Source organism: Thalassophryne amazonica, chromosome 16 (assembly GCF_902500255.1).
Source record: "Thalassophryne amazonica chromosome 16, fThaAma1.1, whole genome shotgun sequence".
NCBI lineage: Eukaryota > Metazoa > Chordata > Actinopteri > Batrachoidiformes > Batrachoididae > Thalassophryne > Thalassophryne amazonica.
The window spans coordinates 34291463-34306805 of NC_047118.1; the positions used below are offsets into that span (position 1 = coordinate 34291463).

The 15343-nt window shown below is 41.2% G+C and overlaps 1 protein-coding gene across 1 annotated transcript in view; it reads right to left on the reverse strand.

Moving 5' to 3' along the window:
- Window positions 1-10599, reverse strand: part of ntn1b (netrin 1b) — a 119041-nt gene extending 108442 nt beyond the window's left edge. Inside the window, exon 1 of the mRNA XM_034190338.1 lies at window positions 9215-10599. Within this exon, the coding sequence (XP_034046229.1) occupies window positions 9215-10229 (1015 nt within the window). The 5' untranslated portion in view covers window positions 10230-10599. The remainder of the gene's footprint in view (window positions 1-9214) is intronic.
- Window positions 10600-15343: the final 4744 nt, after the last annotated feature.

Genomic DNA, 15343 nt, shown 5'->3' on the forward strand with positions numbered 1-15343 from the left:
TCTCTGTTTGAGGCGCAGCTCCTTCCAGCGATGGCTGTGGTGTCTGTTTCTGAAATCCTTCTGTCCTGTGCACCGGCAACATTTCCTGTATATTCATTTTGTGAACTGTTTTGTAAATTGTGTCGTAACATGGCCCAAGCAGAGGGTCACCCCTTTGAGTCTGGTCTGCTTGAGGTTTCTTCCTCAGAAGGAGTTTTTCTTTACCACTGTCACCTGTGTGCTTGCTCTGGGGTTTGGTAAGGTTAGACCTTACTTGTGTGAAGCGCCTTGAGGCAACTTTGTTGTGATTTGGCGCCATATAAATGGATGAAATGAACAAAAACAAAAACAAAAAAGTCAATGAAAGAGACATGTCCTCTGGCTGTTGTTTATTGAATTTGTATTTTTTGTAATCAAAATCCTCAAATATGACTCAAGATTACATCTTTAAATGGAAATGGCTGACTGTATCCACTGGCACCAGTACACGCTGATGAGCCAAAGACAGACAAGGGCGGAAAAATAAAGAACTGAAGTACCAAGAACGAGAGAGACAGCACAACTTCTATTACAAGAATATATGACATCAGGCTTTACAGAAAGTCTTCTCTCCTGTGACATGCTGCTGCAAGGTTGAAATGAGACACATATGTTTAGCAGGACTGGCCTTGTCCAGCCTGGCAACCCAGGGGAGGTGGGAAGCACAACCAGCATCAGCAGAAACAGTGTCAGTGGTCCCAGACGTCCAAGTGGACAAAGAACAGTCCAGTACGGAGACGCTGTCAGCTGAAGGAATAACCAGGCCCCTAAGTATTTTGGGGTTCAAATAATCATGGCTCAAACCACACAGCACTTTTTAAAACAGGCCTGGTGTCCTTGTAGTGCCCAGGTCTGGTTTCTTCCTGCTTTCCCTTGTGTTTCTTCTCCGTATGAGCTGAACCCATGCAAACGAGTTTAGTTCAAACAGGAAAATGAGCTGCTCTTTAAGACGTCTTGTCTCAAATAATTGGACATGTCAAGACTGATTCCACAACGTAAAGACGGCTACATTGTGGATTTTCACACACAACCCTTCCATTTGTGCATTTCTTATTCCAACGTCAAATTTATCATCACGGCTTCTAGTCCTTCAGAGATTTGTAAGCATGCATTTAGATTCTGCGCTCAGATAGTTTTAGAGCTACTGCAGCGAGTACCGGGACGTGCTGCACAGACTGAGAGCAGAGCCATGAGGAAACTGATGGAATCTCAGCCTGATTTAACAACATTGTGGGTGGCAAACATGTCAGCCTTTACTTACAACGATCTGTGCATGTGATGAACAAACGTCAAACACTTTCACAAACCACACTGAGATAAAAACAGGACAGATGCGGCACAGATTTTAAGATACGCTTCTTCCCCGCCCCCCCACCAAAATTTCTGGAATTCCCGTATCTAACACGTCCAAATGAAACCTGCCACCTGGTATTACAGACATGTGCAGGCACTACCCGTGGAAGTGTGTCGTGAGAGCACAACACACGATGGATTTACTCTCTACCGTTATAAAACAGAACATCACATGGCAGAGTGACAGGAAAAACAAAGTTGAAATTGAGGTGTTAAATTACATGTATGAACGGCGAAGGCTACCATTTTCAACTTGCCTCAAAACCTACTTGGCAAGCGAGTGTTTCCCACAGTTCCCTTCACAGCCCATCAGTCAGGCCGGAGAGGAGAGGGGGCCAGACTGTCAGGGGTCATTGCTGCACCGAACACGGAGAGAATATGAAGCAGCTGCCCGGGACAGGAGAGACTGACATGTCACCATGTGAGTGAGTGCGGGTGGCTGTGTGTCTGCATTTGTGCTCTGAACCATGTGTTTCTTTACTTTATTCATCTCTTAATAGAAACTGTTTCTGAATGTGGTTACAATAAATCAAACATGATCGTGCATTAATCTATGAAAACAGCCCAAAGTATGTAGCCCCAGGTCTGCCGCGATAGTTTCCAAAAACACCAAGTCTATTCCACTATTTTGCCCTTTTACCTCCAGACGCCATTATTGAGCAGTTGCAACTGCAGCCAATAACCACCAGATGGTGGTAGGAGCATTGGAAATGGTACAGAAAAATGGATTGGAATCATAGATTAAAACTCTGGTTGCTATGACGTAATGAAGAATCCTGTCACCTGGAAGTTCTAAGCTTCATTTGTGTCAACTGACTGTGTGCAAACACCAAACGCAATCAACCTAAAACTCGTTCAGGCAGGACACTTGACGTCTGGGACTGGAGAGTCGCACAGCTGTTATTTGCTCATTCCTGAGGTGAACTAAGCATGGAAGCTGCGACCTACTGGATCATTAAAGGAGTTGAATGCCTCCTGAAAAAGCTGACATCACGGAAAGGATCGTGTTACATGGGTATCTGGTGGACCAATTCAGCCTTTTTTCTCATTGTTTTTTATCCATTTATAATTTTGTTGATGTTTTGTGCAAGAAATGTATGTTTTGTGCATGAAACATTTGGGGTCATCACAGTACAAGAAAATGCAGAAGAAGAAACCAGGAATTTTCAGCCTTTCAGCGTTGCATTGTGTATTATCTCTCACAAGGAATTAACATATTCAATGAAAGATATTACTTGGGTTTCCTATGTGCTCATATTCACCTGGGATTCTATATATGTGATTTAAATATTGAACTCCTCAATATTCTTCATCATTTTTGACAGAGTTTAATCCTGTTTTGGAGTAGAAACAATATGCTGTTAAGCCCTTTTTTGTTTTTTTGATTTTTGTTTTTACTACCAAGCTACTGCCCATCTAATTCAAGGAAAGTCCTACTCAGACATTCTTGCAGGAATGCTAGGAATCCTGTGGGATTCTTGTTAATAACAATCATATGATGTCTATAAGAATCTGGAACATTTTCCTTATCAGAAACCTATAATAAACTGTAAGAATCCTAGAATTTCTTCCTATAGGGACTCATAAAGAAAGCCTTCAGGAAATTCCTTAGGAATCATATAAAACCTATTTCCTACAGGAATTTCCATAGGAAGAAACCTTAAGATTATAGCAGTTTTCCTGCAGGAAAAAGTTGTCCAAGTCCTATCAGACATCATATATGATTTCTATTAGTGATAATCCTACAGGATCCTATCGGATTTCCTATGGAATTCCATTCAATATCCTATAGGAGACTTATAGGATCTATATAAGATTTTATTTTGCTACAGGATTCCTACAGGACATTTGAGTAGAAACAAGCTGATAAATTTTCTCTCTCAAACAGATAAGATGTAAAGGTATGATAATGTGCTGAAACCTGTTTACACTCCTGCACAGAGCAGGCAGCTCTGTCGGATAGCATTTGGCCTACCAACATGCAGACCTGGGTTCAATTTCCAGTGTGTGCTTCAGGCTACCTGTTTGTGTCCTTGAACAAGACACTAAGCTGCATCATCTCACTCCACCCAGCTGTAAATCAGCTGTTCTCAAAGAGTGGTCTGTGGCCCACTGATGTTCTGCAACTGACTCCTACTGTTCTGTGCATATATTGATAAAATATCATATCTTAAATTAATATCATATTTTAACTTCTGGCGAATTATTTAAAAGCAGCTGTTAAGAATTTGGGAGTAAAAGAAGGTTTTTTCAGCTTCATATTCTGGCTAAAATAAAGCCCTTCCTTAATAAACACAATCTTGAGGTGGCTATTTATGCTTTCATTTACTCAAGACGAAATTACCATAATGTACTTTATGATGGTGTTAACCAGTCTTGTGCATCTCCGTCTTGTTAATGAACACTTCTAGCTGTGAACATACAGTGGGGCCAAAAAGTATTTAGTCAGCCCCTGACTGTGCAAGTTCTCCTACTTCTGTAGGTCTGTAATTTTCATCATAGGTACACTTCAACTATAAGAGACAAAATGAGAAAAAAAAATCCAGGAAATCACATTGTAGGATTTTTAAAGAATTTATTTTGTAAATTATGGTGGAAAATAAGTATTTCGTCAATAACAAAAATTCAACTCAATACTTTGTAACATAATCTTTGTTGGCAATGACAGAGGTCAAACGATTCCATGGTTTCCATGGTATTTTGGCCCATTCCTCCATGCAGATCTCCTCTAGAGCAGTGATGTTTTGGGGCTGTCACTGGGGTTGAGGTCTACGGGGTTGAGGTCTGGAGACTGGCTTGGCAACTCCAGGACCTTGAAATGCTTTTTATGGAGCCACTCCTTTGTTGCCCGAGAGGTGTGTTTGGGATCATTGTAATGCTGGAAGACCCAACCATGTTGCATCTTCAATGCTCTCACTGATGGAAGGAGGTTTTGGCCCCATTCATTCTTCCCTTAACACGGATCAGTCGTCCTGTCCCCTTTGCAGAAAAACAGCCCCAAAGCATGATGTTTCCACCCCCATGCTTCACAGTAGATACGGTGTTCTTGGGATGCAACTCAGCATTTGTCTTCCTCCAAACATGACTAGTTGAGTTTTTACTAAAAAGTTCTATTTTGGTTTCATCTGACCACATGATATTCACCCAATCCTCTTCTGGATCATCCATATGCTCTCTGGCAAACTTCAGATGGCCTGGACATGTACTGGCTTAAGCAGGGGGACACGCCTGGCACTGCAGGATTTGAGTCCCTCTCTGCATAATGTGTAGCCTTTGTTACTTTGGTCCCAGCTCTCTGCAGGTCATTCATCAGGTCCCTCCATGTAGTTCTGGGATTTTTGCTCACTGTTCTTATGATCATTTTGACCCCATGGGATGAGATCTTGCATGGAGCCCCAGATCAAGGGAGATTATCAATGGTCTTGTTTGTCTTCCATTTTCTTACAGTTGCTCCCACAGTTGATTTATTCACACCAACCTGCTTGACTATTGTAGATTCACTCTTCCCAGCCTGGTGCACATCTACAATTTTCTTCCTTTGACAGCTCTTTGGTCTTGGCCATGGTTGAGTTTGGAGTCTGACTGTTTGAGGCTGTAGATAGGTGTCTTTTATACAGATAACGAGTTCAAACAGGTTCCATTAATACAGGTAACAATAATACAGGTAAGGTGCCTTTACACATAAGCAAGACGAATTACGAATGTCATATTTGCATCATTCTTGGCACATTCCTGACATTTTTAACGTGACTTAATGCATCTGAATAGGTTTCTTAATAGTGTTGGTGCGTGATATTTGTGATTTTCGTGGAGCATGTTTTTGGTTGTCAAAAAATCTTCCGTGAATGTCACGCACCACCCTCATTTTGCCTCATGTCATGGAGGTCGCAACTGAGCGTGGTGATCCATCTTGATTAGCAGTGATCCTTAATAGAGCGTGACAGCGTTCTTCTCTGACATGTGCACAATTAAACATTGGTGCACCACATTCAGTTTCATTGCTGCAGTATGCTGAAGAAGGACAGTGACACTAAGTTGGCTAAAAGTCTCATTCCAATGCTCCTCAGTGCGCTCCTGCAGGTGTTGCACCTGTTGTATGTGCCTGATGTTTGGGAAAATGCGTTAGATGAGAACCTCGTGGAGCCACACATCTGGCTCTCTCCATCTCCTCCTCCTCTCTGCACCACTCCATGGCACAGAGCCCAACTAAGCATGCAATCACAAAGTTCTTCTGCTGTGGATTTTGAGGAATAAACTGGAGCGATCTGAATTGTTCAGCAACTGACGGCTGGATGAATATGGGTGTGTGTGTGGAGACAATTCACCTCATTCACAACATGACAGAACTCAATGATGTGCTGTTATGCGCGATAGCGCGCAACAGCGCTCAACAACGCAGAACATTATTCTTCACAGTGCGTAATGGTTCCTGATAATTCTCCATCAACACATGCCATTAATCGTAATGTGTGGTAACAGGTTGCAACAGTTCCTGAGGACACTTGACACCTCTGCTCCGAATCATCACATTTGTGATCAGCGGCCAAGAATGTATACTTTGTGGCATTCGTGACATACCATCGTTAAATGCAGCATTAAAGAAGAAGTTACAGGTCTGTGAGAGTCAGAAATCTTGCTTGTTTGTGGGTGACCAAATACTTATTTTCCACCATAATTTATAAATAAATTCTTTAAAAACCCTACAATGTGATTGCCTGGATTTTTTTTTTTCTCTCATTTTGTCTCTCATAGTTGAAGTGTACCTATGATGAAAATTACAGACTTCTCTCACCTTTCTAAGTAGGAGAACTTGCACAATCAGGGGCTGACTAAATAATTTTTGGCCCCACTGTATTACCCCTTTACTTTATTCACTCCACTGGCTTTGCATTCACTTTAGAATCAGTTTTAAAATTTTAATATTTGTTTTGAAAACAACTAATGGCCATGCCCCATTTTACATTCAATTTCAATTCAATTTCAATTTATTCAATTTATAGGGTGCCAACTCACGACAGTGCCACCTCAAGGCGCCTCACACAAAACAATTCAAAAACAGTTTAGAATGAATTAAAAGAATAAAAAGCACAATTAAAAGATACAAACAAGCACAATAAAAGAGTAAAAAAAGAAAAGAAAGAAAAAGAATGCTAGCACAAGCATGCCCAAGATTTTAACTGTCTGCAAATACAACAGGGGATTGCAGTCATCTGGTCAATTTTTCTTAGAAGACCAAAGGTCAAAATACAAGCTTTGGGGTGATCGTGCCTTCACAGTAGTTGGCCCCAAAGTGTGGAATAAGAATATGCACTATTACTGACCTAGCACTTTTTAAATCAATGCTTGACCTAAGAGAACTGTAACATTTTTGCTCTTATCTCTATTTTTTTATTTTTTTATTTATTTATTTTGTATGTTTGCTTTTATTCCTGCTAATTTTATTTCTTGGTTTTATTGTAAAGTATTTTAGTCACCTTTTGGTTGTTGTAAAGGGCAATATATTTAAGTAAATGTTGATTGAGTTATTATTTGAGTTGCCAAAATGTTTAAAAGCGACTCCAATGTATCACAGATAGTAAAATACTGTTGTAATATACTATTGGAGCGGTAAGCAGACCTATTCTTTTTGAATATTTGGGGAGTTGGTCCACAAGATTTTTTTTTCTTATTGGTTAAATGGTCCTTGGTCTGAAAAAAGTTTGAGAAACACTTTGTTAGAACTACTCTGAATGCTATATGATTTCCAGCTTTTGCTGTTTTTGTGGAGTGTTGGGACTGTGTAAAAACTGAGTGTGCAATCGAGACGTGTTTTAGAAGTTGTGGAATGTTGTGACATAATAATGCAATAACAAGATGTTTTTGTTTTTTTGTTTTTTTTGTTTTTTGTTTTTTGTGTTTTTTTGGAATGGGAACTTTTTGTGAATTTTAGCTCCATCAGCCTTAATGAGTTAAACAAATGCAGAGCTTACATACATTCTTTCATGTTTTATGGACAACTTTCCAAGTTATGCAACATCGGCTGATAGGAATGTGAAAATTTCTGCTGCCAATACAATTGCTTTTTGACAAAATGTTACCATCCGTCCATGTAAAGTCATGGGAATGTGACTTTGCCTCACTTCCTGGATGCCTGTTGCCATCAAGTGTAAACAACTACTCTCCCATAACCACACCTCTCTTTCACTTTTCTCAGTATCTTCACATCACAACAGCAGAGGGGAGAAGCTCATTAGCACTGAGCGCTCTGCATCCCCACTGCCAGACCATATGAACCTCCTGCTCAATGGAAACAACCCCTCCTCTGGGTCTTCTTTCATGCTGCTGTGTCAGGCCCTTATTATTTCCACCCCAACTCCGCAGTCACTGAGGTTTTATCTGATGACACCGCGTGCACAAAAGCAGAAATGGTGAAAGGGGGCCTCCCACTGACAGCGAGATGGATGCTGCAAGTGACAAGCTTTTGTTTTAGTAAAATACACACATGCTGGCTTTGCACAAGCAAAAAGCGGAGGCCAAAGGGAACAACTTGTTCACTTGTTCCATTTGGTTGAGCAAACCATGGCAAAAACCAAACCGACTTGTTCCAGGTTTGGTTCGGTGTAGCACCGGGGGCGTTTGGGCTTCAGCTTTGTTTGTACAAGACCTCTGAGCTGTTGTAAATAAACATCAGGGAAAATAAAATCTGCTGTTGCAAGAGAGTTTGGCCTTCTTTGTATGTAGGGAACGCTTTGATCTAATATGTCTGCAAATTGGGGAAAAGTGCAATAATCAAGAGAAAACAACAGCAAGTGCAGCAAATCTTTTTGCTCCAGTACTTTCCCCCCTAAGTGACCTCATGCTTTGTCCTTCTCCTGGGTCTGAAGTGGCAGTTTATACTCTACGTGCCAAAAATGTCAATAAAACCGCCTTAATCGCCCATCCGATTTGTAACGGCACCTGCTTATGGAAGCACGACACGCCCCTGTAGTCACTCCGTGCAGCCGCAACGTTTCCTGACTATTAAAGCGACACCGCACTGGTCAAATGCGTAATTACGCATGGGCACGGGCGCACTTGTTTATTGAAATAACTTCCTGTCGTTTCTTTTCTATTGAGGAATTTATTCTGAGTGTTTAGAAATATGATGAAAAATAATAATTTGAGGGCTTTACTCAGATAATATAACACTAAAACTAAGAAAACCATACTTTTAAAATTTAGTTCTCCATGCGTAAAGAGTATATGACAGGACAAGCTGTTGCAGCATGTCATTTATAATGCAGGCGAATTAACTGATTCAGAAGCTTTTCAAACTTTGATTATACAAATTAAGCCTCTCTTACAGCTTGAAATACCTAGAGTTTATTTTAACTCAATATATTTGTCACAAATGCGCGCACATTTCAGTTGTGTATAAGAGACAAATTCGTTTTGAATAAGCAATTTTAAGAAAGCGTCTTTAATTTTATTTGTTACATTTACAAATTAAGAAGTACTGACTTTCAAAAAATTCAAGTCTATAGAGTGTGCACGCTTAATAAACTGAGACGTTTGTAAATTAGTGTGCAAGCAAAGCAATTTTAATTTACAGGCAATCTTGATTTTAATTTTGTTGACGGAAAAAGATGCTGGTTTTATGGCATAAAAACACATTTGTTGGAGAAATTTGAAACGTGATGAAATTTGTGATGAAGCCAACTGTGTTCATGCTTCATTCCGAGTGAGAGCTATAATGTGGTGGTGCGTAATTTCTGTGCGTAATGGCAGGACTCGATTAAGAATTGTACTTTTATGCAATAACACTCTTTTTATTTTATTAAATCTTAATAAGGAATGCTTAAAGTCAAAGGATCAAATGTCTTACCGACGCACTCGTTGGCTTCTCTGGCCGTGGCGCGCTGCCAGGGACGGTCATAATGGAAAGGTTTGCACCTGTCGCACTCTGGACCCGCCGTGTTGTGTTTGCACTCACAGACCAGATTCCCATCTCTGTCCTTTACGCATTTGGATGCGTGGCCGTTGCACTTGCACCTTCCTCCGACTTGCAGGTCCGACACGGCGTAGAAGTAAGAGTCTCGGGCCAGCTCCGAGTCGTCCTCGTTTTCGTCTCCAAAAGTGTGAAGCCGACTGAAGATCACCTTAATGTCGGTGGCCGTCACCCAGTCCTGCAGCACCGGAGAGTTGTCGAAGTCGTGCGCTGACGGTCTGCCGTCCAGGGTGCTGAAGGCGATGAGGCCACCTGTCAGCGGGTGCATGTCCGTGTGAGAGTCCGTGCAGATGGCTTCTTGCTCGTTCTGCTTGGTGATCGTCGCCTTGTTCTGCCTGTTGTACATTTTCTTGCACTGCGTGGAATAAAACTGAAAAGGCACCCACGATTTGCCGTAGTCCATGGACTTGTAGATCGCCATGGATTCGGGTCTGGGTGAGCAAAACTGTAGACTCACGTAAGTGACCTCGAACTTTTTACCCAGTGACAAGGTGAGCGTGACGTTCTGCGGGTACTGCGCGTAATTCTCAGACTGCCAGCAGGTCAGGTTGTGCGGGTTGTTGAGGTCCGTTAAATACGCAGGCGGATGGGACTTTTTGGGGTCGGCGGCATCGCACGTGTGACAGTCCCGCGTCCTGTCCTCTCCCTTCTCTGCCACCACGCAGTACCTGGTCGCGGGGCTCCCGCAGGTGCTGGATACGCGCACGTCCTTCACGAAAGCGGAGTTCACAAAGTCCGGGATGCACCTCCGAGGGTTCCCGTTCTCATCGTAACACGGGTCCGGAGGAGAGGATTGCGCAGCGAACATGCTCAACCCGTACCCTCCAAAGACCCCCCGGGTCAGCGCACAAACTGTCACTAAGGTGACCCAAACCTCCAGAATGCTGAGCATTGCAATCCGTGCAGCGCCGTGACTCTTACTCTGAAATTAAGATGGTCCAATTAAAAAAAAAATAATAATAAAATGAACAGCACAGAAGTGTCCCTAAAAGTCTGAACGCAACATGCAACATAAAACACTGCCTAAAATGCACAGACACTACCTCGATATGAAATGCTTGGTCGGTCTGTAAGTGCAGCAGAACTTCTAAGAACTGGCATAACCTGTCACGTTTACGCACGAAAAACTAAGCTCAAGCTTTCCCTTAAGAAAAAAATCTAAATAAATAATTTATAGTAAATACCCCGCTGGTCGTGAGTGTGTCTGCCTCTGCCTACTCAGTCACACCTCTGCCCACCTCTATTTCTTTCTGACCCATTCCCTGTGTTCTCATAGAAAAAGAGTCCACTCAATCCGAGGAGAGGAGCTGCAGCCTGTGCAGTGTGTGCACGGAAGTGAAATAGCGACATCTGCCGGTAGGATTGTCTTACTACCTTTTAAAATTACACCGGGACTGAAATTTAGATTTTTTTTTAAGACAATTTTTAAATCAACAGACTATTTATAAGTTACTATAAGATAAACCCTGAATGGTACTAAAGCAAAAACATGCAAGTTTTGCACAGGATGAATAAAATTTTTGCACAACATCAGTCATTTTAGACTCATTTTTATTGCCATTCCTTAAAAACATCATATGCTGTCACTGAACAAAATATCGATGCGCTGCATTAACAGATGAAAGCACAGAATACCAGTCCAAGGTGTGTGATAGTGATGAATACTTTTTTAAAACCTATTGACCTATTGTCTCTGTATGTGTGTATACACAACATACAAAAAATAAATAAAGGACACGGGATATTGCACATATGAAGATGCTACAAGGATAAAGTTGCTACCAGATGCTACATAGGCTACATTCTATATTGCACAGTTCTTTCTATCGATTTGTATTTAACTGTCTTATGTTGGTTGGGTAAAAGCTGTCTCTGAATCTGCGTGTTTTGTAACTCAGACTACAGTACTGTCTATCTGAGGGCAGGGGGGAAAACAGATTGTTAAAGGGATGTGAAATTGCCCTGATTATCCTTCTTGCCCTGGACAAGCAACACTGTTCTGCCAGTTCACCAATGGTTGGCAGCCTGGCCCTAATAATCTTCTCTGCTACCTTCACGACCCTCCCCAGTGCCTTCCTGTCTGCAAGGGTGCTACTTTCATGCCACAGCAGTATGCTACTGGCAGTACACGTACACTCTCTATTATTCCTCTATTGTTCCTCTATTGTAATAGAGGAACTCTATTGTAATAGCATAAGTATTCACCAGTTTGCTTAAATACTGTGAATGGAACAGCAATATTTATGTACATGATTGTCTTCACATGCTGTGCATCCTGTGTGCAGCTGTTTTGTCCCACACAGATTCCAATATGTCTGCCTGTGTATGGTCCACTTGCTAAGCATGGAGACATTTATTCTTAAGAAAACAAGCAGGAAGTTAACTTTTTACATATGGGCAATGTTTACAATGAATGTTTTTGTGTGTGTGTGTGTGTGTGTGTGTGTGTGTGTGTGTGTGTGTGTGTGTGTGTGTGTGTGTGTGTGTGTGTGTGTGTGTGTGTGTGTGTGTGTGTGTGTGTTTTCATAAAAAGCCGCTATGTGTGCTCAGCTGTCACTGGACAGCTTTTGATGCTGAATTTTACTGCCAGCTAAATTTCGCTGTGTGTGCGCACACGTGTGCATGTGTGCATGTGCATGTGCGCGTACACGCAGCGAACCTTTGCTGAGAGTCAAAGGACACCTTTAATTAAAAGTTTGCAATGAGCTTTCCCACTATTCGTCAGACACAGCCTTTCCAGCAAACTTTAATTTCTTTTTTTTTTTCCTTCTTTTTTTTTACAACACAACATTCCACCACAGGCTATGTGGTCCTGGCTCCTGAGGCACTGTGCTGCAAAATGCTACTGGGGATGAGATTCATGTTTCATATGTTGTCATGGCGAAACAGTTCCATGTCATATGTCCAACAGAATTAAATGGGATCAAGCAATAATTGGGGTGAGATCCATTCAGCTTTGAGCCTCTGACGTGATGTGTGACAGTGTGTGCACCTGCCCGCCAGCCACCGTAGTGTCGCAGATCTGGTGAGCACAATATTTCACATTATTTATGTCGCCCATGGGGAGGAATATTATCTGTACTATAAGGTCAATTATGGATATAACAGCCTGTCCAGATCCGCAGCGCTGTGTCCCATCTCGACAGCACCCGGAGGGTTTTGAACATGTGCAAACATACTCGGGGTTCGCCGACCGATTTTGACCAACTGTGTGGACTCTCACAGATGGCTGTCAGAATGTTTTGGAACTGAAACCCAACACTTTTGGATGTGCGCCGATTCACCATTTTGACGCCATTCTGCATGATTCTGGCTATGTGTAATGGGGGTAATTAGTAAATCAGGCTCTTAGTGTTTAAAAAAAAAGAGATTTATGTTTGTAGCCAAAAATATTCCAGACACAGGATAAAGGCACGGTACACCCTGGACAGGACGCCAGTCCATCGCAGGCCCACATATAGACAGACAAACACATTCACACACCTATGGTCAATTTAAAGTTACCACTTCACCTAACATGCATGTCTTTGGAAGTAGGAGGAAGCCGGAGCACACAGAGGGAACCTAGGTGAACACAGGAAGAATGAACAAAATCCACACAAGAAGGCCCATGTGGGAAGCGATCCCACAACCTTCTTGCTGTGAGGCTATATATATATATATGAAAATGGTATTCTAAGAAAAATCTTAGAATATCTTGGACATTTCTTAGAATTTTCTCTTGGTAAGATAAAAGATATTCACAAAGCGACTTAGGCCTTAAGAGAGCTCCTAAGGTGCAAAACTGTTAAGAGGAGAGAGGAGGACTTTTAAAAAGCCTGAGAGTGTCTTAACCAGACAAAATGGCGTAAAGACAGAGAGGAAGGAGAGACATTCTCCGTATGTTGAATGACAGTGATTCAGTAACACGCTTGATGGTGCAGGGACATTGTTTGTGGTTGACCTCATCAAGAATGAGCTTACTTTTCCCACCCAGCGTAGTAACATAATAATGCCTGAGATGAAGGTCATCACAGAGATACCTGGCTATGAAAAAAAAATCTAAATTGCATATAATCTATTATTAGACTCAATTGGCTTTGCTCAAAATGTAAATGAGTCCACCCACCACTTTAATCATATCTTAGATCTTGTTCTGACTTATGGTATGGAAATTGAAGACTTAACAGTATTCCCTGAAAACTCCCTTCTGTCTGATCATTTCTTAATAACATTTACATTTACTCTGATGGACTACCCAGCAGTGGGGAATAAGTTTCATTACACTAGAAGTCTTTCAGAAAGCACTGTAACTAGGTTTAAGGATATGATTCCTTCTTTATGTTCTCTAATGCCATATACCAACACAGTGCAGAGTAGCTACCTAAACTCTGTAAGTGAGATAGAGTATCTCGTCAATAGTTTTACATCCTCATTGAAGACAACTTTGGATGCTGTAGCTCCTCTGAAAAAGAGAGCTTTAAATCAGAAGTGCCTGACTCCGTGGTATAACTCACAAACTCGCAGCTTAAAGCAGATAACCCATAAGTTGGAGAGGAAATGGCGTCTCACTAATTTAGAAGATCTTCACTTAGCCTGGAAAAAGAGTCTGTTGCTCTATAAAAAAAAAAGCCCTCCGTAAAGCTAGGACATCTTACTACTCATCACTAATTGAAGAAAATAAGAACAACCCCAGGTTTCTTTTCAGCACTGTAGCCAGGCTGACAAAGAGTCAGAGCTCTATTGAGCCGAGTATTCCTTTAAGTTTAACTAGTAATGACTTCATGACTTTCTTTGCTAATAAAATTTTAACTATTAGAGAAAAAATTACTCATAACCATCCCAAAGATGTATCGTTATCTTTGGCTGCTTTCAGTGATGCTGGTATTTGGTTAGACTCTTTCTCTCAGATTGTTCTGTCTGAGTTATTTTCATTAGTTACTTCATCCAAACCATCAACATGTCTATTAGACCCCATTCCTACCAGGCTGCTCAAGGAAGCCCTACCATTATTTAATGCTTCGATCTTAAATATGATCAATCTATCTTTATTAGCTGGCTATGTACCACAGGCTTTTAAGGTGGCAGTAATTAAACCATTACTTAAAAAGCCATCACTTGACCCAGCTATCTTAGCTAATTATAGGCCAATCTCCAACCTTCCTTTTCTCTCAAAAATTCTTGAAAGGGTAGTTGTAAAACAGCTAACTGATCATCTGCAGAGGAATGGTCTATTTGAAGAGTTTCAGTCAGGTTTTAGAATTCATCATAGTACAGAAACAGCATTAGTGAAGGTTACAAATGATCTTCTTATGGCCTCAGACAGTGGACTCATCTCTGTGCTTGTTCTGTTAGACCTCAGTGCTGCTTTTGATACTGTTGACCATAAAATTTTATTACAGAGATTAGAGCATGCCATAGGTATTAAAGGCACTGCGCTGCGGTGGTTCGAATCATATTTATCTAATAGATTACAATTTGTTCATGTAAATGGGGAATCTTCTTCACAGACTAAGGTTAATTATGGAGTTCCACAAGGTTCTGTGCTAGGACCAATTTTATTCACTTTATACATGCTTCCCTTAGGCAGTATTATTAGACGGCATTGCTTAAATTTTCATTGTTACGCAGATGATACCAAACTTTATCTATCCATGAAGCCAGAGGACACACACCAATTAGCTAAACTGCAGGATTGTCTTACAGACATAAAGACATGGATGACCTCTAATTTCCTGCTTTTAAACTCAGATAAAACTGAAGTTATTGTACTTGGCCCCACAAATCTTAGAAACATGGTGTCTAACCAGATCCTTACTCTGGATGGCATTACCCTGACCTCTAGTAATACTGTGAGAAATCTTGGAGTCATTTTTGATCAGGATATGTCATTCAAAAAGCATATTAAACAAATATGTAGGACTGCTTTTTTGCATTTACGCAATATCTCTAAAATTAGAAAGGTCTTGTCTCAGAGTGATGCTGAAAAACTAATTCATGCATTTATTTCCTCTAGGCTGGACTATT